Source organism: Neltuma alba, unplaced genomic scaffold (assembly GCF_004799145.2).
Source record: "Neltuma alba isolate B1F8T4 unplaced genomic scaffold, ASM479914v2 tig00001749_pilon, whole genome shotgun sequence".
Taxonomy (NCBI): domain Eukaryota; kingdom Viridiplantae; phylum Streptophyta; class Magnoliopsida; order Fabales; family Fabaceae; genus Neltuma; species Neltuma alba.
The window spans coordinates 13,925-38,330 of NW_021632592.1; the positions used below are offsets into that span (position 1 = coordinate 13,925).

General features: G+C 34.9%; 4 protein-coding genes across 5 annotated transcripts; 1 reads left to right on the forward strand and 3 right to left on the reverse strand.

The window, feature by feature from the left end:
- Positions 1-682: 682 nt before the first annotated feature.
- On the reverse strand, positions 683-2,236 carry LOC114762732 (60S ribosomal protein L31). Of its 2 annotated transcripts, none has more exons than XM_028952294.1 (3): positions 2,156-2,236; positions 1,813-1,924; positions 683-1,081 (listed from the first exon to the last, which is right to left on the reverse strand). In XM_028952294.1, the coding sequence occupies exons 2-3, from the start codon at positions 1,893-1,895 to the stop codon at positions 802-804; spliced, it is 363 nt and encodes a 120-aa protein (XP_028808127.1). In that variant the 5' UTR covers positions 1,896-1,924; positions 2,156-2,236; the 3' UTR covers positions 683-801. The 2 variants fall into 2 exon arrangements, with proteins under 2 accessions (XP_028808127.1, XP_028808136.1); XM_028952303.1 differs by having other exon boundaries at positions 2,095-2,177.
- A 2,422-nt stretch (positions 2,237-4,658) lies between these two features.
- LOC114762757 (zinc protease PQQL-like) lies at positions 4,659-14,276 on the reverse strand. The gene is made up of 21 exons (XM_028952332.1): positions 13,873-14,276; positions 12,716-12,962; positions 12,512-12,637; positions 11,976-12,113; positions 11,748-11,882; positions 11,383-11,640; positions 11,143-11,280; positions 10,980-11,049; positions 10,662-10,875; positions 10,192-10,297; positions 8,486-8,719; positions 7,978-8,142; positions 7,736-7,885; positions 7,564-7,655; positions 7,240-7,321; positions 7,016-7,099; positions 6,816-6,932; positions 6,625-6,735; positions 6,104-6,184; positions 5,229-5,423; positions 4,659-5,121 (listed from the first exon to the last, which is right to left on the reverse strand). The coding sequence occupies exons 1-21, from the start codon at positions 14,079-14,081 to the stop codon at positions 5,044-5,046; spliced, it is 3,030 nt and encodes a 1,009-aa protein (XP_028808165.1). The 5' UTR covers positions 14,082-14,276; the 3' UTR covers positions 4,659-5,043.
- A 2,105-nt stretch (positions 14,277-16,381) lies between these two features.
- LOC114762766 (40S ribosomal protein S15a-5) lies at positions 16,382-17,865 on the forward strand. The gene is made up of 3 exons (XM_028952345.1): positions 16,382-16,585; positions 17,163-17,323; positions 17,498-17,865. The coding sequence occupies exons 1-3, from the start codon at positions 16,456-16,458 to the stop codon at positions 17,594-17,596; spliced, it is 390 nt and encodes a 129-aa protein (XP_028808178.1). The 5' UTR covers positions 16,382-16,455; the 3' UTR covers positions 17,597-17,865.
- A 4,356-nt stretch (positions 17,866-22,221) lies between these two features.
- Positions 22,222-23,596, reverse strand: LOC114762775 (probable caffeoyl-CoA O-methyltransferase At4g26220). Its single transcript, XM_028952354.1, has 5 exons — positions 23,513-23,596; positions 23,323-23,402; positions 23,091-23,235; positions 22,893-23,024; positions 22,222-22,798 (listed from the first exon to the last, which is right to left on the reverse strand). The coding sequence occupies exons 1-5, from the start codon at positions 23,579-23,581 to the stop codon at positions 22,508-22,510; spliced, it is 717 nt and encodes a 238-aa protein (XP_028808187.1). The 5' UTR covers positions 23,582-23,596; the 3' UTR covers positions 22,222-22,507.
- Positions 23,597-24,406: the final 810 nt, after the last annotated feature.

Consider the following 24,406-nt stretch of genomic DNA (forward strand, 5'->3'; position numbering starts at 1 on the left):
CAAGCTTGGGTCAATTTAACATCAGGGAACATGCATTGACACGTCCCTACATTTTTTGATGAATTTTAGCAAGTACAAAAAATTATTGTAACAATCCCTTATTTTAAGCTGTAATTAATTATACTTCATCATTCGAGAAGCTATTAATATGCATATTTTCCGTGAGAGGTTCTCTCATTAAGTCGATGGTCTACTGTAACAGTGAACGGGATCATCCAGTTAAACTAAAGTGGAGCCTGAAAAGGAAGCCGGTTGTAACTTTGTTAAGCTTGTAAAGTGGGAAAGAATTTTTGCTTATATATGCTGAGGATATTTGGCACTCCGGATGCAGGAAACCCTTTGGAATTGCGGAACCTGATTCGACGGAGAATCTCTGCAGTCTGCACTAGAGTTTCATGAGCGCACCCTGACAAGAACCCCATTTACAAGGCTTGCTAGCAGCAAATAGCCCTTAAGTTCTGTTTATCCGTTTTCTCTAGATGAGGGGCATTCTGACCGAGCTTGCATTTTTCTTTTATTGTGTGACGGGAAAGAAAACGAACTATTCAAATAGCAAGTGTCATTGTCAAAGTACAAGAGTTTACTTTCAAAATCATTGGAGTTTTGATTAAACTTCCTGACCACCTGAACAGGGCAATCTAAATTATAGAAAGCCATATAAGATGTCTTAACGAAAAGGAGATTAGAAAACCGCATTAACTATAACAAACAAATAAATACCCAAACTGAAGATCAATAAGTAAATGTCTAATGTCCAAAGACTACCATTTGTTTTAACCTTCGAACAAAACGTTTGATAAATCAATCCTCATCTTCAATAACCTTAGTGCCCAACCCTTTGAGCTCTTCTCGGGTGGCGTCAACTACAGTAACCAGGGAATAAAGCTCTTCCTTTGCATCCTCGTCATCGTTCCTCTTGCGAGCAATACGTACCCTAATCCTTCTTGGGACACTTCGGATTCCCTGGCTCCAGACGTACTTGTTCAGCTTCACATCCACTCTCACGTCATTTGTCCCCATAGCTTTCTGGGCAAACTTCCTTATCTCCTTTATTGCTTTAGGAGCTTTCTTCTTAAATGTGCTGTTTACCACAACGACAGATCACGCAATGAATGAGTGAGAATTTTTCACATGAAATTAGATATACAGTTATGATTGTCATTTCAACCGGTTTCCCAATATACATGCCATTTGAAGCCATAACTTACAAACTGCACAAAATGATGACATTTTGGTTAAATTATCCATCAATATCAAAATAGCTTTCAATATGTGTAGGTGACCAACAGCCTCACTTTGCCAATAAGCAAATCAAAGAGCCAAACATAGCCCTCAGCGTAAAAAGAAAAGAAACGAATCTAATGGCAAACCAGGGCATTCCATGAGCATCAGAAGGCAAACCGGGCACAAAGGGAAAGAACTAAAATCAAACCATTTCCTGGGATAAATCAACATTTCGCCTCAATGTCGATGTAAGCTAGTAATTTCTGATATTTGGTCATTGTTATAAGAAGCAAATGAGTTACTAATTTTTACCATTTAAATTAACTGGTAGCCAATCTTAGATAGCTTCGTTTGAGCTAGAATAGTTTAACCAAAGACGCAATGACATAAACTTGCGAATGCCAATAACGAAGAGTATCAACAAGGAACACTTGCTATCTGAATATGACTATGCTACGTAACTCGGCCTCATATGCGGTCTCTAACAGCTACTTAAATAGCTACTGAACCGAAACCACCGGAAATACAAATTATAGTGAGGACCAAAAGGCAAATAAAAAGAGGATAAGAGGTGTAGGGAATAATTACCAGCCATGCAAGCGCTTGTGGAGGTTGATGGTGTACTCTCTGGTGACCACCTCCTCCTTCCTGCCCGTCGTCTTCTCCACCATTGCACTTACCCTTCTCAAGGACCTATTACCTGTGCAGGTCATCCACAAGTTACAGCTATGGTTGCCCAAGAAACTTGGGAGAAAAAGGGAAATTCAAGAAATCAGATTAAACTTCTTTGAGACTTGTTTTATCCAAGGTTCAGATGCATAAACTTGATTTTAAAGAAAAAAGCATAGATGAGAAACAACAATATCCCACATTTCCAGAAATACCAACAGGGAAGAGAACACAAAAATCACAAAAACAGAAAGAGGAAGACCTCCGGAAGGGTTTCGACAGTCAGGCAGGATCTACCAAGGGTGAGGCGGGGGAGGGAGAAAGCGTTCAAATAGAACGCATAAACCCTAATGGCCCGCTTGCATGGCGGATCATGTTTCTCTGGGCCGATGAGTATATGGGCCTTTTTAGCCACTTACTTAAAGTTAAAAGCCCGCCTTGCTTAAAGCTGACTTAGACTAGATCACTAGATAAGTGCAAAATTTGTTTCCATAGCTATTTTATGCGGTAATAAAATTTGAACATAGGAATTTATTTAAGTCCGAACATAAAATATCATTGGTGTTAATTTTTTCTCTACCAGCCAAAAAAAAATACACCCCATGATTTTTCCAATTTTTTTTTTAAAAATTGGTAATTCTGTCAGACAATTTTTTTCATTTTTATATTTGTTTCGTTAGATGCATTCATCTCATATTTTTCTAAAAAAAATCTTTGTTTAACCTTAATTATTACAATAAAAATAAAATCATAGTTTCGTAGTGAAATTTAAAATCAAATGGGCTATGTTTATTATCTAATAATGAAAGCACCATCTATTTCTTGTATAAAATATTGGTTGAGTTGAGATAAGGTGATGGGAAAGAATTGAGATAAGGTAAAAAGTAAAAATAACACTTGTAGAAGATATCAAAAGACAAGAGTATAAAGATACTTTTTAAAGGAAATACATATTACGTATAATGTAATAAAATATTAGCAGCTAATGACTTGAAGAGATTTGGAGAGAAAAAATTATTAGATGACACAAAAATTATTCTTAAACGACCAATAGAGATGGGAATTTTGACGTTATAATTGCAAGAATCCGACGCATATAAATGCAGCTTCTATGTGAACGTAGGCGATCGCAGTGACCCAATGAGGGTCAATTATTCCGCTTTTTTTTTTTTTGGCAGTACAGGATGAGCGACTCAAGTCGAAGGGTCAATTGTTCCTGATCAGTTGTCTTTATATGTTTAGCCCAATCAGCTTATGTATGGCTGATATAAGTAATTTCCCATCAACGTGAATCTAGTTCAGTAGGTCTAATGCATATATTCTCCGTTGCTCTTCTTTAGAAATAAAAAAAAAATTAAGTTGCGCAAGTTGAGATGAAGTAATCATACATACATGATTTTTGTATACATTTGCTATATTCTTAATAACTTAACAAATGATAATAGTTTTTTTTTTAAAATAAAAATAGTCATTTTTGTTACATTAGATGTTAGACTTGACCATAAACCAATAAATTTGAATAGCATGACAATCAGATCCGAACTTATAGAAACCGAAAGAAGACTTTATTATTATATTTTTCCCTTAAGAAAACAACCCCAGTCTAAAATTTGTTGTGCTCAAACGTTCTTTTTTCTCAAGGTAAACACAAGTCTGGAAAAGTAAAAAGAAAATCACAACGAGGTTTCAAACAAGAAAAACAATTAAAAAATAAGTCTACAGGTTGTTATTTTCACTATAGAACTTGTCATTATAGGTTATTGAGGTTGTTATTGGGACTTTTTGATAATTATTTTTCTTCTGTGAGATTTGATTGTAATTCTCTTGAAAATAAATCTTCAACATTCTGAGACCGGAAAAAAAAAAGTTCTAAGCATCTAGAGTGGGACCCAAAGAGGGGATCATTAGAGCAGAGGGCTTCTATGTGTTCCACTATTTACATGACAAACTTTTATATCCGCCATTCCCGCAAGGTGCTGGTCAAAAAAAGCAAAAAGGCAAGGAACAGAAAGAAGCCCGGTCCACCATCACTCATCAGCCGCCCAAGCTACCATATTTTTCCAGTCAAATGCTTTTCCCTCGCCGTATCTCCCATGACTAGAATCTTTTCCCCGTGCTATGCAAGGATCGGTGGGTGTTGCTTGATATGATATTTGAAATACAAAAGCAAAGAACTACATTTATGATGATAAATCATTATATCTATATTTCTAATTGTATAATTTTTTTAATTTATTGAAACGTACTTTGCACGACTTAATTAGAGGGAAGCAAAGCTATTAATTAAAAAAAAACTTTGGGACGTTCACAGCCACACAAACACTTTTTTCGCTTTACTAATTAGATTAAATAACTATATATTTATTAAATAATTAAAAAAATGGATTTCAAAATATTAAAAATTCCCCCCAACACTCGCAATCATTTCAAGGTGAGCTAAATTGGTAGCTGATGATGATAATCATAGAAGGAAAGGTTTATTACAGAGATTTTAATTATATACTCCTCCGATCCTAATTATAAGACCCAATTGACTTATTTGAGGAGATTAAGGAAGTAAGTTAAGTTGGTTATTTGTAATAAATAAGTGTTGTTATTCCTAAAATATCCTTGCTAATTAAGTATATTGGCTAAAACTATCATTATTAGAAGGATTATCTTAGAAAAAAATACATAAATATAAGTAACAAAATGGATTGAGGTCTTATAATTAGGACCAAATAAAAAGTCAAATGGGGTCTTATAATAAGGACCGGAGGAGTAGATTTTATTAAATGTAGTGGCTTTTTGCTTATTTTCATTAAATACATAATTAATGGATAGCATAATTCATGGACGGACATATAATTAATAACGCAACTCACCCAATTTGATGTTATCTAAACAACATACCGGACCCATTTTAGCTTCACGAGTATTACGAGATTTTAGAAACAAATAAAGTAGAAAACATCGGTGACTATTCACATTGACCACTACTACTTGGATGCGTCTCCCACTCATCGCAAAAAGGCGAAACAAGCATTTGTTGGTTCTGCAATAGAATCCACTTGTAAAATATTTAATATGTACGTTTGGTCAGGAATTGAAGAATCACCTTTAAGTTGTTTTCAGTAACTTCAAAAAAATTTTGCCCTGTTGCGTTAGAGCCTACGATTTCAGAGTACTCCGAGAATATCTCCACAAACCAAGCGCCAAAACTGCTAGGCCAGCAATTCCAGCTAAAATCTGTCACAAAATTATGAACTCTTGAGTCACGATGCATGCTCATTACAATTTATAGATCAGGATTCCACCACTTCAAAATGAACAAATGAGGCCTACAGATAACTAACCTTCGCATCTCTGGTGTAGCTAGTTTGAGTAGATTCGAATGCTGATTTCAGTAATTTGAAAGGAGATGTTTTGGGCCTTAGAATCACAACAGTATACTGTTTATTGCACGGAAAAGGAAGTATTCTTTGTAGTGCCAACCGTGCAGTTGATGGTGTTAGAGTTGCTCTAACTTTCGACCGCCCTTCATCTTGAATCTGCAGCAGGGATGATTACAAATTTAACTGCTTTTCATCTTACTTAAAACTGGGTAACAAACCATGACCTATCTTCTCACCATTATTTGCTACACAACTAAGTTATACACAGAATCCTTAATAAGTAGAAATCAGCAACTGCAAGTCTCCGGGGACTAAGTGAAGATCACAGCAAGGAAAAATTGATGATGATTTGTTACTCTAACAGTTACTATCATAATGCGGCCGGAAAAGGGAGTAAGACGCCTGACTATCCTTGAATATTCCAGATATTACATGAAACTAAACTCTTTTTGAAACTTACGCAAGCCTCCCAAGAAAAAAAATTCTTTCTTTTTTTCAAACTCACCTGATTTAAGTGAGGTTTGCTTGAGTTTTGAAAATCAAAATAATATTTTGATTTAAATTTGGAAAGTTAAATGTAGGCAAGGTATTTTCTTTGGGGGGGAAAAAATACTCCTCCGGTCCTAATTGTAAGACTCATTTTATAACATAGATCATATTATAAAATGATTCTTACACTTAGGACCAGAGGGAGTATGTGGAAATGATACATGAGACCAATTCTATGGCAAAAAAAAAAACCATTTATGTAAAGGAAACCTAAAAAGCAAATAGGGCAGATGGTAGTTCCATGTATTTGGAAATCACAAGCAACAAAACAGAGCAAGACCGCCAACCTCAAAAGACTTGCCAACATCACCAGAATAAACTCTTGACTGATAGCTGCGCAAAATCCTATCCAGCCAGTAGTAATTTTCCTGAAAAAGCATACACAACATAGAAACAGATGTTAGGATAGGAGGGTAATTACAGTCTCTTTCACCCATAAATCTTAAATATTTTTTGAGCTTTATCATGGTTGAGATGGTGGGTGCAGGAAATCGATTAGTCTGTTTGCATGTACTCCTCTGGTTCTTAATGTAGAACCTAATTGTGGAGCTAATCTTGGTCCTAAATGTAAGACTTATTTTTCATATTTATCAATTTTTTCCAAATCACCCCTAGTGATACTCCCTCAACCATAATCAAGTAGGAGAGCGATGGGAGATATTAAGGAAGATGATTAGGATATTTTAAAAAAACTATGTCAAATTAGTGAAACAAGTGTTATATTAAGGACCAGATGAGTATTATTTTGTGTTAGCAGTTGAAAAAAAGTCCGTGAAGCCTATAACAAAAGGTTGAAGACAAAATTAACCTGCAGTCCATTCTCATGAGCTCTTTGCTCAATTTCAAGGATGCTTGAAACATCTTGATCAGAAGGTCCTTCCTCTTGAAGACGCAATATTTCATTCAAGGCAAGATCTACCTGTTAACATTATGACAAAATATAATAATCTTCCCTGAATACTATGAAATTCATTAGTTCTATAACTACAGAAGACTTGCCAGCTTTGAAGATATCCTAGGATCACAGGAGAAATTTATGCTGATGTCACCACGAACATCACCTGTTCTTGAGGGTTTATTACCACCCAGGAATATTGAAACACCAACGGAGTAAATCTAGTAGACAAATTAAATCATAAAATTCAGCATTCCACATTAGACAACTGAAGGAAGATGCTGCATCTGATAACACGATGTACCTGCCCAAGCTCAAAACGAAGAACCTGTGTCATTTTTGTTTCAAGAAGCTTGCTCAAGAAGCCAACAAAGTGAATCTCTTCCACCTGACATATCATTCCCCAAAAAACACAGGAGTAAAATTGGTGGTATATACAATAATAAATTATACACAGTCCAGATAACTGCACTAGCTCAGCCAGAGAAAGAGAGTAATTAAAAAATAAAAATAAAAAAGATCAAACACCATGGTTCCATTCTTCAGCTCCACAGGAAAACATAGCTGCACCAAACATTGCGCTTCTACCATGGGGCTCCAAACCACTTCTCTACAAGCAGAGAGTATGTTTTAATCAGCAAAATGCATTACTTAATCTTTAAAATGCCATGAAAGGTGATAGAGAAATGACAGCATTCAATCTCTTTCACTAGAAATATGTAAAAGAACATGTCTGTTTTCTTTTGAAATCAGAAAAAAATCACGAGCCTAGTGAATTTACAAATCTCGCACGTATAAAACTGCACAACAATCATGATGACAAATGTTTGTGTCAGAGATGCATTGATTTACCTAGATATAGTTGTCGGAAAAGTAAAAGGCAATCCTTTCAGGTCATCACGGTTAAAGTTCATAACAGGTTGAGGAGGATTTGGAATTCCACCCTGCACGAAGCATCGATGAAATCAATTGGTATCTAATCAATTCAATGTTATCAGGCTTTTGGTAGATGGATCCAACTCACTAGATATTGCAATATTAATGGCACTGCAACAGAAGGAACAATATTCCCAACAATCACAACTGTAAAAGTTGATGGGTCTTTGAAACAATTGCTGAAATATTCGCAGGCTTTAAGTGGATCAACCTTTTGCAGATCACTTTTTCTAATTGGCTGCCCAAAAAAACAAAAAGTTTACTCAGAAGTCAGGAACGGTCCAGTCAGTCTATAAATTTGAATGGAATCACAAAACTAGTTGCATATACTCTGAAAAAATAGGAGTTTCCATAGTTAAGCTCCTTCACACGGTTTGTAAAAGCAGTATATGGATCCCTATCTTGAGCACGGACTGCTTCTTCAGCCATCTGCATGACTATTTTGACGTCCTCTTCCCCTGGTGTTAAATTTGTAGTAAACAACTGATAGACAAGCTGGCCAAATAAGCAAAACAATGAGAGATTGCGCAGAAAGATAATTACAATCTTATGATGAATTGTTTAGATTAGCAGCAACCCAACAGGAGCAATATATTTCCAGAGTTGCAATCACATCAAGAACCCACTGTATGTGTTATACTACAGTTACAGAGCATAAATCATGATACTAAGAATATCTCAATGTTCAAAGTTCAAACTTATTTCACACTCTTTCTGTAACTACTCGTTAGTTATATGACTATATTATATCATGCTTCCACTTGGTAAAGAACAACTACATTCAACTCTTAGTTGTGATCAAACTAGCGAAACAATTTTGCAATAAATTTAAATATACCTGCAAAGCAGTTTCAAGGTCTGAAGGCGAACAGTCACCAGAAAATGTTCTCATATATGCTCCAATTTTTGTCCCAACTTCAGCTCTCTTGCCCGCAAGCATGTCCATTAGTACAGATGGTCTATAGCCAAATACTCCAATTTCCCCAGCAATGGTTGGTCCCATTGAACAAGAGAAATACTCTCTCTCTGGCAGTTCAGACAAGCCCCCATACGAGAACCCTGTGAAGATAACCTGTTGAGACAAAGCTTAGATCGAGACTGATACAAGCTAATTCATGCTCAGTGCCAATAATTATTATATTTGAACCAGCACTAAAATTGAAACACCAAAGTAGTGAAACTGAGTATTTGCTGATATCTGATAGTAATTGCATGAATGCGTTAGAATCAATATCCATTTGCTAACAAAAAGAATTTCAAATCTGAACCCAACTAGCAGCAAATGCAGCTGACTGAGAATATGAAAGTAGCTCCAATGTCTTGGAAACTATAGTCAGCATGAAAATAGTAACTTCCACAATAATGCAGAGGACATGGTAAGAAGCAAATGCTCAAAATGACTATGGGCTTCTTCTGTGCACAGCACATAACAAGTAGCCAAAGCACTTAGGGAGGGGGGAAGAACATTATCTTGAAATTTACACATTCTTGAAATAGCAAGCAATTATTGAAGAGCATATTAAACTCGTTATAGTGATGTGAAGTTCACATTCCAACACCTAATACTAATTAACTAGACGTCTGAATATGTGCAGATATGAAAAGCCAATTCTTTGTTCTCTGGTCCGCCAAGGTCAAACTAATAAAAAAAGAGCAGCCTCTAAATATTTTCTCATTTCCACATTGTTGTGTAACCATAGAATAAATAATATGGGTTCTAGGGGTGGTCACTAGTTCAATAAGCCACGTGGGTTAATATTTGGCTTACTAATTCAATAAAGGCTGACGGGTAGTTTGGGTAGTTCTAGTTGCTGGTTAGTTATGCTAATTAGGCAGTTGGTGGGATGCCTATAAACAGCATCTTAACCTCTGTATAAACCTTATCTGTCATCTTATAAATATTGAGCGTATGATTCAGTTTTCCCCTCTTCTCTCTAAACTTCTTCTCTATCTCCTCTAACTCTCTTCTCTCTTCACTCTCTCTACTTCTAGTCTCTAAGATACCACATTACACATGTAATAAAATCCCATTTTTCCAATAGTAATGGCCAACTGGCCATCTAGTTTGAAAGTTAAAGCAAAAGCTTCAACTTTTGTTCAGAATTACAGCTTCATTATTCATTTTTGTTGATACGGTAACAAAAATTCCATCCTTGCTGGTGATAATTATGCATCTACAAAACACACTCAAGAGCCTATAACATTTGTATTCCATCTCGATCATCCTTTGATCCAGTTATTGTCTTAACCAATTCACCTAGCCACTCCTTATTAGAGCATTTAAATGACTTCCTCATGCTCACAAAGTTACTTCCACCTTTCAACACACACCCTCACTTCTCTATTCTCTATGTTCTTGAAATAGTCAAACTTAATTTTCTCAAGGGATCATGTCATATAATTTGATAAAGTTCCACTCCAATTGTCAATAGTATAATCAAGAAACAACAAAGTTCCATAACATTTATGAGGAGCACCCCAATACAATCTGTTTGAAAAAAACACGTAAAAATTTCAACAAGTAATGCTGGTAAGAATTGGAACCTGGTCATCGAGAAAGTCTGTGCCCTTATAGCACACTCGCATGCCATTAGACAGAACTAGTTCAGTAGCTCCAATATTTGGATATTCAAATTGATGTACAATACTCCTAATAAAAAGGGGAAATAAATCAATAACCAAAAAATATAGTTAAGATCAGACATTTAAATACAATCATAAAGAATACATCAAGAATATAATAACGCTTGGAAGTTTCAAACTATCAAATTTAACTTGAAGAAAACTTGATTGCATAACATTTTAACGCTTATAAGATAGAACGATCTTCTGTGAGTCAGTAAAACTGAGAATAAAATCACATATGAAAACAAGAGACTAGACTGCATAACCATTCCACGGATATATGATCATGAACGGCACTCAATTGATTTATGTTTTGTGGGATCTAGGATTGGACATTGAAGAAGCATCAACAAATCATAACATACAAAAGAAAAGAGGCTTCAACTCACCCCATATCTGGCTTTGTAGTGACTATTTCTTCTGGAATGTGTTCATCATCCCAAGGAGAGATTCTACCCTCTTCCTCAAGAAGATTGACTTTCTTCACAACATTTTTCAGATCATCAGCTACCGCAAAAGCTTGGGGCTCAATGGTCTTTATGACACAACTGCATGATGTCCTCAACTTCTCTGAATAATCAGAGACTTCTGATGCCGATATTTCTAAGGATACAGAAAACTTGTATCAACTCAACTATAAAGCCTGTCAGAATATATTTTTCAAAATTTGATACCAGAAGATACAAGCACATGACTTATGAACTCACGCGGTAGAAGAGTCTTTTGGAGTTGAGCCTCATACTCAATCCCAACAATAGGTTCATTGTGAAGGAAATGCTACAAAAGTGAACAATTATTCCCTAACATCAATTACAGTTTATTGGTCAATATCCATCATACAATCATATAACATATTGAATATCAACTTACTTGTAAATATTCATCTCTCAAGCTGGTGGATTGAATTTGATCTCGCTCCAAATAAGCAGATTCAATCTCTGACATGAGTAATGCACGAACTATAGATATTTCACGCTCGGAAAAGCCATGAAGTCGTACCCTCACAACCTATTAATGTTGTTATAAATCATAAAACAAGAGGTAAAAAGATGGAAATGGAGATAGTTCAAAAAACAAATTGCAGCTCGAATTTAGCCAGATTAAAAGCACCTCTGTTAGCATTGACTCTAGGGCGTCAATGGTTCCTTTTTCTTTACACGATGAAGTCATTATATAAGCCTTTAGTGGACGAACTAAAACATCAGCAGCAGCTGAGCATGAGAAATAGGGTGGATCTTTTCTACGAGATATTTTAAAGAATCTCTGATTTAAAGCATACAGGAACATGGATTCAGCAAGTAAATTTCTGTAGTCTTTTACTGTCTTCAGCTCCTCTGCCGGTATCTTATAGCTAATCATAACTGCAGACTGTCATTGTTCAAATCCAGAGTAATATATCATCTTCCATGCAGAGTAAGTCACTAAAGTAGCCCTGTAAACTTGCAAAAACATATTATTCTTTGTTACTTACTTACCCCAGCAGCTTCAGATTCAACAAAACATGAAAATCGTGGCTCCTCATGTGATGGAACCAGAAATGCTGGTATACGTGGAGGATCAGGCGCTGGAATTTTCTGACCAAAATGAGTCTTTATTAACTCAACCACCCCCTGAGATAGAGAAAGGAGAGCATTCAGAAATCTTGACCTGACAATGCTTCCAGGTGTCCATTATGAACACAAAAAGGTAAAGTGCAATATAACCTGTGTATCAGAGAAATCTCCAACAGCTATCACCGCCATATTGCTTAAATGGTACCATTTCTCGTAAAAGTGCTTCACCGTTTCAGGAGAAACTGTCCGGATTACTTTCTCTAGCCCAATTGGAAGCCTTTCAGCATACTGCAACCAATTAAGCCTTCTATGAAAATGACATGAAATTGATAGCAAGTCATGGTGTCCATGGCTTGTAAACAATGTGACCTCCTATAAATTTACTAGATATGTAGATTTTTTAACAGTCATCTCTTATCTAAAAAATCATTTCAACAGTGAAAAAATGCTTCCTTTGATCTCAAAAAATTAACAAAGGCTTGTCTTAAAATAAGTGTTCCTGCTAAAATTGAGAAGAGAAGGCTACTAATTCGAACAAACAAATATGTCTAAAAAGCAAAGAAATTAAGTGTAAGATGTTTAAGAACAAGAATCACATCTAAAAGATTATGCCCAAAAAGCAGTAACTAATGAATCATTGTTACATGTAAGAAAATTGTGAAATAGCTTGTAACAGATACAAGTACCTTTGAGCCTTCCATCAACAAGCTCCAATGTGCATCCTGCAGCCTTCCTGTTGCATTCCTGTTGCCCCTGTATTCTTCCATCACTGCTCCTCTTTCTTTCTCCAAGTCATCTTTTGAAACTCGAATCTGAACAGAACAATCCAGTCATATACTCAATAAAGAACCAATTAGTTCCAGCAATATTGAATTCTGCTTCCTCACTACCTCTGAACTGAATTCTGCCAAAACTGAAATGGCTTGAGACAATAGTTCAGGCTTGTCAACCGGAACAAAGAGCTCATAAACTGTGTCATCAGAAGATGTTACAGCGTTTTGACAAGCTCCAAACTCTGCCCCAATACTTTCAAGAAATTTAACAATGTCATGATTTGTATATCTCTTTGTGGCACTGAATGCAAGATGCTCAACAATGTGAGCAACACCACGTTCATCTTCTTCTTCCAGAACTGACCTGCCATGAATTGGTATGTCCGCTAACTTGCAATCAGAATACATAAAAAATTTCTAAAGTTTGTTCAATAATTCAAATGGCTAAGTAATGCATCATAGAGATGATTAATTCACCAGAACAATTCAGATGTTACAAGAATTCATAAGTTAGCTGCTAAAAAAATGAGAATATATCGTCAATTTCAATGTTCAAAGAATTCATGAGTAGCAGTGAGGTTTTCAATGATGAAGAATAAAAATCCAGGAGGCTGATTTTCAATTTTGAAAGCTGAGGGACATTCAGACGTATAAAAGTTGACAAAGCGTGTATTTGTTTTGTCCAATTGTTGAATTCTTTTATGATATATGGTTAAAAGCCTATCGTTATTGATCATGACTTTTACAGTTAGCAGCCCTCCCCTCTCTAGGAAATGTAGCCAAGTCACAAGCAAGAATAATCAGTGAAGATATAAAATGATAATCAGTTAAATTTTCATAATTTCATAGTTGGAGAATTTTCAAACTCGCATAAGATCGAAGAAAGCAAATGCTTTCCCACATGACCAATGGGCTAATAGAAAATTCATTTCCTTCATATCAACATCATATATAGTCTTCACTCCACCATTCCGAATTCCATCCACATTCATCAAGATATCAACAGAAATACCGTTCAATCCCCAGCCAGATTGTACAGGACCTCCAGGTTTTCCTTAAATTCAAAGAATTTCTAGTTTACCATGCTAAGTTATGGCTTTCAATCCCAAAGCCTCTGTTGCCGCACATAAATGCATTTTTAATTCCCCAAACAGCAAAATAATCCAGGATTTCTAGGGTGGATCAAATAGCAGCCTAAAGAATTATTAAATATAAGCACCAACTAGTAATTAGCATTGAATGAACGAAACAGTTAGAGGAAAAAAGGAACTTACCCAGCTTTGACTGCAAGTGCAAGAGCAGCTCTCATTCGAGGCTTGGAATTGCGTCGAACATAGTAGTGTAGTCCATTGTCAAGTCTACCATAGTCCACGCCAACGGGTTGCTCTGCAAGAACCTGGTCCAGGTCCACATTCACCAGCTTCAGCGACCGAAATCCTTGCTTCTTCGAGATCGGCCTCATCTCTGCCGGAAGTAAATCCATTCGTCTCGGCCGAAGAAGCACCTCCTTGGACGGTGACACCCCACGCTGCTTTTTGTTTCCGTGCCTTCTTTCTTTTTCTTATTTGTCTTCTCTGCCTTTTTCCAGTCGAAACTTTGAGCAGCGTCTCATGTCAGGCAGCTAGATGCATCATGTCTATTGCTATACATCTTGGTGGTGGGAATTCGGATTCTCCCTCAAGCAGGTGGGGCTGTTTGGTCCTTTTCTTCTTTTTGGTATACGCAATTAAAAAAAAAAAAAAAAAGGAGTGGTCGTGTTCACCTATTCTCTTAAGGGAAAATGACAATTAAAAAAATGGGATAATTAATCTGAAAGTCCTTATAGTTTCAATTAATTTTGAATTAGGTCTTTATAATTTTTTTTATCAGGTTCTTATACTTTTACCTGTTTTTAATTAAATCCTTGCATTTATTTTTTTTTTATCAAGTCCTTATAAGTTCACCTTATTTTTAATTAAGTCCCTAAATTTTTTATTCTTTATTTTATAAATTATAATAGTACTACTCTATAAACATAAAATAGTATTTATTCTTTAATATTAGTTTATAAACAATAATATTCTAAAAATAATAAATTATTGTAATAATTTTTTTGCAAAAAAAATTAATTGTTCTAGAAAATTTTCCTGAATTAATTAATTATATTACTTATCTTTTATTATATAATTATTAATTTAATTTAATTATTAATATTTTATATTTCAGTATTAATTTATTTAATTAATAAATAAAAATTAAAACTAGATGGACCTAATTAAAAATTTAGTGAAATTATAAGGACTTAATAAAAAGAAAAATAAATGTGAGGACTTAATTAAAAACAAATAAAAGTATAAGGACCTGATAAAAAGAAAAAAAAACTATAAGGACCTAATTCAAGATTGGTTAAAACTACAAGAACTTGCGGATTAATTAACCCTTAAAAAAACATGAAATTGTCTAAGGGTTGAAAATAACAAGAATGAAAAGTAAATCTAAATTGAAATTTAAACAACAATAATAAGTCTTATTTTACTATGTGAGATTAGCTATATGAATCGTACGATATCATTGTGCTCTATTAATAATCAAAATTTCATTCCCCCATGGTGGCTACCAACAGAGTTTTTTTATTTGTGACAAAAAAAATTTTTAGTCATGAGAAACTATTTAAGGGAAGTGGTTGGGGTGGAATTTAATCCCACCACTCCATAGTCATTTGGGCTAATAAAAAAAATAATCATTAGGCCACCAATATGGGAAAAAAAATCATAAGCTAACTTCTTTATTCTAGTTTCAGCTTATAACAACAATTTATCTAGAAATAACAAGTCAAAACTTGATATTAACAAGGTGTTTTTTCTTACATATAATGTGAATTAACATATGAATTAATAAAAACGGGCAACAATTTATATGAAAATGATAAGTCTTGATTGAGAAATGACAAGTCTAAATTTGGAATTAACAATATCATTTTTAATTAATTCACGTGTTATTTCACGATATTTATCAGGAAAAAATGTTTTGTTATTCTTAAGTTTAGATTTGTCATTTTATAAATAAGACTTGTCATTTCCATATAAATTGTTGTCATTTTTAATTAATTCACACATTGTTTCACATTATGTATAAAAAAAAAATGTATTGTTAATCTTAAGTTTAAACTTATCATATTCTAATCAAAACTTGTTATTCCCAGATAAATTGTTGTCATTTTTAATTAATTTATATGTTATTTTGTGTTACATATAAGAAAAAATACCTTGTTAATCTCAAGTTTAGATTTGTTATTTTCTAATTAAAACTTATCATTTCCAAATAAATTGTTGTCATGAGTTGCAATCAGAGCAAATGAGTTAACTTATATATATATATATATATATATATTGCATTATAATGTTAAAAAATTATTGGTGACCTAATGGTCACCTATCCAACATAGTCTTTGTCGAGGGGTTTATTTTTTATTTTTTAAAAAATAGGGGTATTAAAATTCTCAATAACAACTTAAATAGCTTGTAAGGACAAGTTTCAGAATAGAGAATGACAGTTTTTGAGATTTGTTTTGGAATTATTTTATTTTTTTAAGGATCTTATTGTAATTGTCTCCTTTTTTTGGGGTCATTTTCCCCTCTCAAAGGAAATGCAATAAAAAGCGTTCACCAAAAAAGAAAAGGGAGGCAGTAAACAGCCCCAAAAAGGAGGAGCTTGGGCTTCATTTACAAAAGCCCGATGGCCCAATATTTTAATTATTATTACTAGTTCGAAAATATCAGTTCAGCAAAACCCTTCTTTACCGGCGGGTCGACCTTGGATTCGCCATCAACACTGGACTGTATTCTTGGTTAGGCGGAATACGAGGGAGAGGATTGGAGATGGGGAGGAGAATTCTGAATGACGCTCTAAGAACTATGGTGAATGCAGAGAGGAGGGGGAAAGCTTCCGTGCAGTTGAAGCCCATCTCCACCGTCATATCCTCCTTTCTCAGGATCATGAAAGACCGAGGTAAAGTTTCAATGATATGCTAAGGGTTCAATTTAAGGAACTAGATTCTCTGATTAGGTCAATCATTTTTTTATGAAAAAGGAAAAAATGAAATCTTTTCCTATGAATTTCTTGTTATTCACCCTGGAATTAATTAGTAAATGAATGGAAAAATCTTGTGTCCTGTTGATTTCTTTGTATACCTGAAGCACAACGTTGAATCCCCTTTGTAATTCATTGGCGATTAATTTGAGCTACCCTTACTCACTATGTTTTGGGTCGTTTATAATTTGCTATTAAGAAGGTGGTTTTTCATCCTGTTATTCTTACTTGACGGTTGAACTGATAATCTGTTGCCGCATCTTGAACTATTACTACTCCTACTATTATTACTATTACTGCTGCTGCTGCTGCTGCTACTACTACTACTATTATTATTATTATTGAGATTCAAGATCGTTGAGTTACTACTACTACTACTACTATTATTATTGAGATTCAAGACCGTTGAGTTTCTGAGTTAGAACTTTTAACATTGTAGCGTCTTCTATTCGTCTTGTGAATTTCAATATAAAAAATTTGAAGTAATTCGTGATAGGCTATATCAAGGACTTTGAAGTCTTTGATCCTCATAGAGTGGGGAGGATAACAGTTGAACTTCAAGGCAGGATTAAGGATTGCAGAGCTCTTACATTCCGACAAGATATCAAGGCAATAGACATTGAAAAATACAGATTGAAAACTCTTCCAACACATCAGGTTTGTAGAAGCTTCCCACTTTATTTAACGTTTAGTGTTCTGAGCAGTTGTTTATAATTGATGGAGGCTTCAATATGAAGACTGTAGTTTGTCTGAAATGCTCTTTATTTCTCCTTGTGAACTGAAAGAAAGGCAAAAGGGTCATAATGATGTTGTCCTTCTCCCTCTGTGCAGTGGGGTTATGTTGTGATTACAACTCCTGAAGGCGTTTTGGATCATGAGGAGGCCATTAAGCGGAATGTTGGTGGTCAAGTTCTTGGTTACTTTCACTAGAATCAATCATTGCGATGTTAATTTGGCATGAGCTATAATTGGTATTGACTTGTTCTTATTGAATGAAACGGGTGGGGAAATGTTTGTCCATCATCATCCAATCTGGTTTTGTTGTCTAATAACTTGTTCTTACTTTGTCCCGCATGAATTTTGTATCAGTTCTCATTTCATGCTTGATGAATGGGATGTATATTAGAATCTTCTCATGCTGTCTTCTCTAGCTGATGGTTTTTTCCTGTATGCTGATGGAATAGAAGTATAAGACCAAATTGTTATCTCGCAAACTATGATGATTATATCGGGAAGGAAAATCTGCTTTTGTCCAGAATGATCTGGACGATAATAGAGTTGTACGTCCTAGTTAAATCATAGGGCATTGTGCTATGTTGTACATTTGTGCGCAAAGATAAGTCCAGGTAAGTCTTGCATATGCGTCCCTAAATGGTTCAGGTTCTTTGAGATATAATGTTGTTTCAACACTCTAGCCTTGGCTTTGGGTTGGAGATGAGATACTGGACACTTACTTGGCACTCAGGCAGTCCTTGTGGAATGTCTTTCTGGGGTAGACGGTGCAGTGAGGAAGCGCAAAGTCCAAAACCATCCCCAAGGAGCTAACACATAAACTGCGACCAAGAGAGTAACGTTTTGCTGTTACCAAAAGTGGGAAAAAGAATCCAACATGTGAAGTCATAAACCCCACCAAAGAGAAACCTAGTAGTCCGCACTGGAGAAGAAATTAATTAGCAATCCACACCTAATGGCCAAAAAAAAAAAAAATCGCAATCCACACTGGAGAGAAGCCTCGAATCTACAACAGTGGGTGAACTGAGGTCCATCGTTACGACGTCCGTTACTGAGTATCCGGTGTGTTAGAAGGAAATTCAGAAAAGCGATTCCTAGACGCAACTTCAGGGAAATCCCGTAGGACAGTTGAGGTCACAGCAATAGGTACTGGTCATGAGTTAATTCACAAAGTTAACAATGTATTATAGGTTTTGGTGATGGTCGAGGTCGAGAACATGTATCAGGCTACGCGTAAATCTGCAAGTCAAGAGTGGGCAAGGCGCAAGGCCTTTCATTTCAGAAGAGGAAGCAGTAGGGAGATCTTGAAAGTCAGAAATTAATAGATTTGGACGTGTCCGTAGAGACTTCAAGGTTCTTGTAATATACAAAAATTTCAGAATGAAGATGAATATCGGCCTGGACGTAAGCGCAATCAGTCTGTTCTTGCCGATGAGCTTTGGCTCAAATGACATTGAATCCCCATGTGGCTTGCGGGAAGAGTGTGTGTGTTGTGCTTGGGTGTGTGGGTGGGTGGGTGTCCCTCCTGTGAAGAGGGTTAGGATAGGTGAGTCGGGAAAAAATAAATAAATAAACAAATCAGTCTGTTCTTTTGTCTTGATCGAGTGCTTTTGGATGTTTGGTTCATTATTCCGCTTAGCTATTCACTTATTTGAAGTTTAAGGTATGAACCCTGATTAAAACTATGTTTTTGTTTTTGACAGCCTTTTTTTTTGGGCCAAACGTTTTTGTTTATGACAGTCTAAATCATATGAAACTGTTATATATTAAAATAAAACTTTTTTTTATAATACTATAATACAACAAGTATCAAAGATTCATTTAAATAATGCATGGATTAGTAAAATTGGTTAAAAGTCTCTCTTTGATAAATTGATTGGGAAATGGTACATGTAATAAATGTAAAAGTGTGAATCCTTCAAATGTCAGTAAGCATGATAAGCAAAAGATCTTATTGCCTTGATGGATACTAATTGCATATGATGGATCCTCACTTGTATATCACATGTCCTAATTACATATGGTGGATGCCTAGTTACATATGGGATATCATTGTATATTACGGATCCTAATTACATATCATTGATCAAATTTGCATATTATTAATTCTAATTGCATATTATAAATATCTAGTTGCATATGATATTTCATCACATATCACAGATCCTAATTAAATGTATTAATCCAAAATTGTATATTGGTGATTCTAATTACATATGAGACTTTATTGCTTATCACAAATCCTAATTGCATATTATTGATCCATAATTACACATGCGTTGTTCTAATTGCATATTGAGAATGCCGAATTGCATATGAGACCAACGATGTGCAATTAGGATTCATAATATGCCATAAGATCCCACATGCAACTAAGTATCTACCATATGTAATTAGAATCCTTGATATGTAAATAAGGATTTGTTATATGCAATTAGCATCCATTAGAACAATATGGTTTTTTTCCTATCACATTTACTGACATTTAAAGGGTTCACACCTTTACATTTATTACAGCTCCCATTTCCCAATTAATTCGTTAAAGAGGAACTTTTAGCTAATTTTTCATTTTAAAAAATATTCTTTATGTTATAAAAAATTAAAGAATATATTGGCGAATTAATTCTTTACATCTGACAAATTTTTAAATTAGTTTATATATTGTCCCCTTTTAATAAAATTTTAGAATAGACTAAAGTTATAGCTATTTACGTAATTTAATAGTATTGCCGTAATTTCAAATATTTTAAATTTAAAAATTATTTTTCAGAATGTTTTGTTATATTTTCCTCTGTTCCAGTTTACTACTTATGCACAGTCAAAATATGTTTTACTTAGGAGGTGTTTAGAAGCTCTTAATAACACTTTAAAAATAATATTTTTGCATAAATGGAGATAAATTTGTTTCTTGTATATTTATCTTGAACTTTGTAAAATTACTTCTAAATTTATAATTTGATTTTCATCAAACGTTTCCTTATTTTTGACGACGCAAGGGCGGCAGTAGGATAGTCATAGCGAAAACAAAAATAATGCAAGTTAAATCTAATGGGAGCCGCATTATCAAAAAAAAAATCTAATGGGAGCCGCCGCAACTCAAGTCAAACAACACTGTAGGTGGAATGACATAAATATAAAAGTTAGTTAATTATTTCACCCAAAAAAAATTAGTTAATTAATTTAAATATATTAATAAAATTTATTAAGTTGGTTATTTATAATAAATATGTGTCATTTTTTCTAAAATATCGTTACTAATCAAATTTATTAGTTAGAACTATCATTATTTCAAGGATCACCTTTAGAAAAAAATAGATAAATATGAAAGATAAAGTGGACTGGAATTTTATATTTATGGCCAAATTAAAAGCCAAACTAATTCTTATATTAAAAGTCAGAGGTAGTATGATTTTTTTCCTTTTGAACAAATTTAATACTTATCTGATTCTTAATATAAGATCCATTTAACTAATTTGATTAGATTAAGGAAGTTAGGTAAGTTAGTTGATTATAAGAAAAGTGACACATTTTTCTAAAACACCATAATCATCTTTCTTAATACCCTATCTTCCTCTTCTACTTGATTATGGTTGAGGAAGTATCTATAGGGGTAATTTAGAGAAAATTGATAAATATGATAAATTAGTCTTATATTTAGGACTAAAACTAACTCAAAAATTGGGTCCTATATTAAGGACAGGATGAGTAGTATCATGACTTTAATGGGTTGTTGATGATCTTTTTTCTTTGTTGGTTCAAGCTGTGGTTGGCATCAAACTTTTTTTTTTCCTTCCTTTTGTGCCCAACATAGACATCCCCTAAAATTACATACTATTCAACTTTATAAGACTCCAGAAAATCAGATGGAGCAACACAGCTCCTTCGGCGATGTTTGGCTCCTTTTTCACCAGCATGCCTGCTGCTTTATTCACAATGACAAAAATAAGAGAGTAGATCATAAGTAAGTCAAAAATTTAAATACCATGTACCAAGTCATAATTAATGGACTTAAAAATTAAAGGACCAAAAGATTAAATTTCTTTTAATTATAATAAGCTTCCAGTAAGCCACATATGGTATTATGATAGATCCCAATATGTATAAAATGGTAATAAAATTTGCAACTATTCTCACAAGAGGAATTGACCAAATAGAATAATATCTAACAAACATGTAAGAAAGCTACAAAAGCATGGATAACGCTAAACATCAAAAGTAAAGCTCCCCACAAGCATTTTGCACATTTAGATTAAGCGTGAAGTGATACAAATTCCATTGAGTATATATGGTAGAATTAAATTAGAGATACAAATTCAAATACCAAAGTCATGAAACCTAGCTATTTTAAATTAAAATACAGCAATTATCAAACCAACTACACATGCAACTTTTATAGATCTCAAGCGATGCATTTAACAAAATCATGACAGCTTTACGTGTTCAAGAATCCGAATCAATTTCAATTCACCCCATTTGTAAACCACTATTTATACCAAGGATCAAATGATATAGTGACCAACAACTCCTGTGAGTGTGCATTCAAAATGTCAACAAAAAAAAAAGTAGGCATTCAAAAAAATTTGCTAAAGAAGTTTATGCTTAGCATATATACAAGGGTACTTACTACAAGCAGCAAACGGAGTTTAAGTTAAAATGCAAAAGCAGGCCCCTAAAATTTAGTTATTATACTATTTAGCAAAGCCGAGACATATTGTCATTATCCTTATTAGCAATCCTCATAAATCACAAGGATCCATGTGATAAAAATTATGGCATCCTGGCAGATCAAGTTCAAGCCTCTAAATAAATCTCAACTCATAATGTTTATATGCAGGTATTCAAACAAAGTACTAAATGATACGGAGCGATCATTAAAATGACCCCGGTAACAAACATTATGAGTAATTTAACACAAAATGATCTTATATATTTTACATGGCTTTTATAAATACACAAGCACATATATACGGTAGGATCATGTGAACATGAAATATTCAATTTATTGCTATACATTATTTTGGGCTCTAGCTCCAACTATCCCCATTTACTACCGAAAGTGCGTAGGAAGGTTACTGGTAATCCCAAAGAGATTGGCACGAAAATTTAAAATCAGAGAAGGCGCCTGCAGATGGTGAGGCCATCGCCGACGGAGGCGAGCGTGAGCTCCACACGAGAATCAGCCGCGATCGCTTTGTTGAAGGCAATTGCTTGCTTCCTCCATTCCCTTTTGTCCTCTGGAACTTCCTCTTCCGCCATCGCTACCATTCCACCCCAAAGTGTGTCATCGTACGCGATTATCCCTCCGATCCTCACCAATTTCATCAGCCTCTCATGGTAATTCCAGTAGTTGTTCTTGTCCGCATCCACGAACGCGAAGTCAAAGCTTCCATCGTTTGCCGGCTGCATCCCATCATTCCACAACCAGATCAGTTTTTCTCTTCCACATAATTAAATTGGAAGTTATGTGCGAGATTAGAGAACAGAGTGTGCTTACATCTTTTAAGAGTTTATCCAGAACTGGCAGAGCTGGTGATTGCAAGAACTGAATCTTGTGCTCCACGCCGGCCTTCTTGATGAACGGAAGCCCAATTTCGTAAGAATTTCTGTCTGGATCCAACGCTATAATCTGCAATTAATCGATTTTCAGGCACAGGAAAGGACAATTACATAATGGACTTGACATGAAATAGACCTTTCCATCATCAGGAATGTTAAGCGCAGTGAGGAGAAGGGAGTAGCCAGTGAAAACTCCAACTTCAATTGTCTTTTTCGGATTCAGGAGCTTCAAGAGCAATGCCATGAGCTGACCCGCATCCGGGGAAGAGGCCAGAAAGTTCCTAAAAAAATAGGATTGAAATTCGATGAAATCGAAGTGATAGATAAAGGATGAAAAGGAAGAAGAAAAGGAGGGGGGGGGGAATTACAGAGGGTGGTTTTCAGTAGCATTCCTCAACTCTCTTAGAGGCTCTGATTCGCGCGGGTAAACACCGCTCTCCAGAATGTACTGTCACACCATACTCGATCAGAAGGTGAAGAATAATGAAGTGAATAAGCTCAAAATACGTAATGAGCATGAAGCCAATGAAAAAATGGTGAAGACAAATTTGAACACACCTTAACTAATCCCTCACTCATCAATATTGGAGGATTGTGGATAGCGGCTGGCTTGGTTTCCTTCTCCATTGCGCTGCAAGGTATCATTCCCCCACCATATCATCGTTTATATAAAGCCCGCTCAGGCTGACACGGAAGTGCGAAACAATGAAAAATCAAAGCAAGCTTTTATTTTTTTTGCTTATTCAAAGTTCTGAAAATAGTTAAGAGAAACAGATCAGAACAGAAATCTATTTAATATTCTGCATTCATGAATCATCCCTTAGCCCGTATAATCGTTAATGTTATTAAAATTTGTGGGATCCATCACAATAGGTTGGCATTGACATACAATATCACGTCACAGCCAACAAAATTCAACTACTCTTATCGACAAGAACGACCACAAGTCACGAATGTTTTTATTATCTCACTGTCATTGAACTCTCGCATTTTAAAATATTAGTGCAGAAATGCTTTCTTATAACTTTGTTATTGTAATATTTCCTTCTGTTTACTTGTAGCATGGCTCTCAGCGAAAGTAAAGTCATTTGTGCTATCTTTAAGACTTCAACACTAAACTTTGAAATAATGGAAAGATATTATTTACGAAGACCCTACCACCAATAGACAGGCTCACACAAAAGCACACAGAGCCAGGGTGGGTCGATATTCGACTTCGGTTTTCTTTTCAACGATTTAGCGTCAACATTCAAATGGGTTGACGTTTTGCCCAATCCTTGGTTCCTGATTTCATGGGTGCCCCTCGTTTTACAATAGGCTAAATTAGCCGGGAGTCACAATCCTTTCTCATTCGGCCCTGACCTCTGCTAAATAATTTTATAACATCAATTCTTGAGCAGAATAATTTCTTATAAGGAAGGTTGAATATAGATAATTAGATAGCCACTCCCC

Excerpts from the sequence above, each read along its gene's own strand:
- LOC114762757 (XM_028952332.1), bottom strand. The coding sequence starts at position 14,081 with ATGGATTTACTTCCGGCAGAGATGAGGCCGATCTCGAAGAAGCAAGGA. Across the intron at positions 11,281-11,382 it reads TAGAGTCAATGCTAACAGAG|GTTGTGAGGGTACGACTTCA; the intron begins GTGCTTTTAATC and ends CAACATTAATAG. Across the intron at positions 11,050-11,142 it reads TGAGAGATGAATATTTACAA|CATTTCCTTCACAATGAACC; the intron begins GTAAGTTGATAT and ends TCACTTTTGTAG.
- LOC114762766 (XM_028952345.1), top strand. The coding sequence starts at position 16,456 with ATGGGGAGGAGAATTCTGAATGACGCTCTAAGAACTATGGTGAATGCA. Across the intron at positions 16,586-17,162 it reads CAGGATCATGAAAGACCGAG|GCTATATCAAGGACTTTGAA; the intron begins GTAAAGTTTCAA and ends AATTCGTGATAG. Across the intron at positions 17,324-17,497 it reads AAACTCTTCCAACACATCAG|TGGGGTTATGTTGTGATTAC; the intron begins GTTTGTAGAAGC and ends CCCTCTGTGCAG.
- LOC114762732 (XM_028952294.1), bottom strand. The coding sequence starts at position 1,895 with ATGGTGGAGAAGACGACGGGCAGGAAGGAGGAGGTGGTCACCAGAGAG. Across the intron at positions 1,082-1,812 it reads CACAAGCGCTTGCATGGCTG|CACATTTAAGAAGAAAGCTC; the intron begins GTAATTATTCCC and ends TGTGGTAAACAG.
- LOC114762775 (XM_028952354.1), bottom strand. The coding sequence starts at position 23,581 with ATGGAGAAGGAAACCAAGCCAGCCGCTATCCACAATCCTCCAATATTG. Across the intron at positions 23,403-23,512 it reads TGAGTGAGGGATTAGTTAAG|TACATTCTGGAGAGCGGTGT; the intron begins GTGTGTTCAAAT and ends ATGGTGTGACAG. Across the intron at positions 23,025-23,090 it reads ACATTCCTGATGATGGAAAG|ATTATAGCGTTGGATCCAGA; the intron begins GTCTATTTCATG and ends GATTAATTGCAG.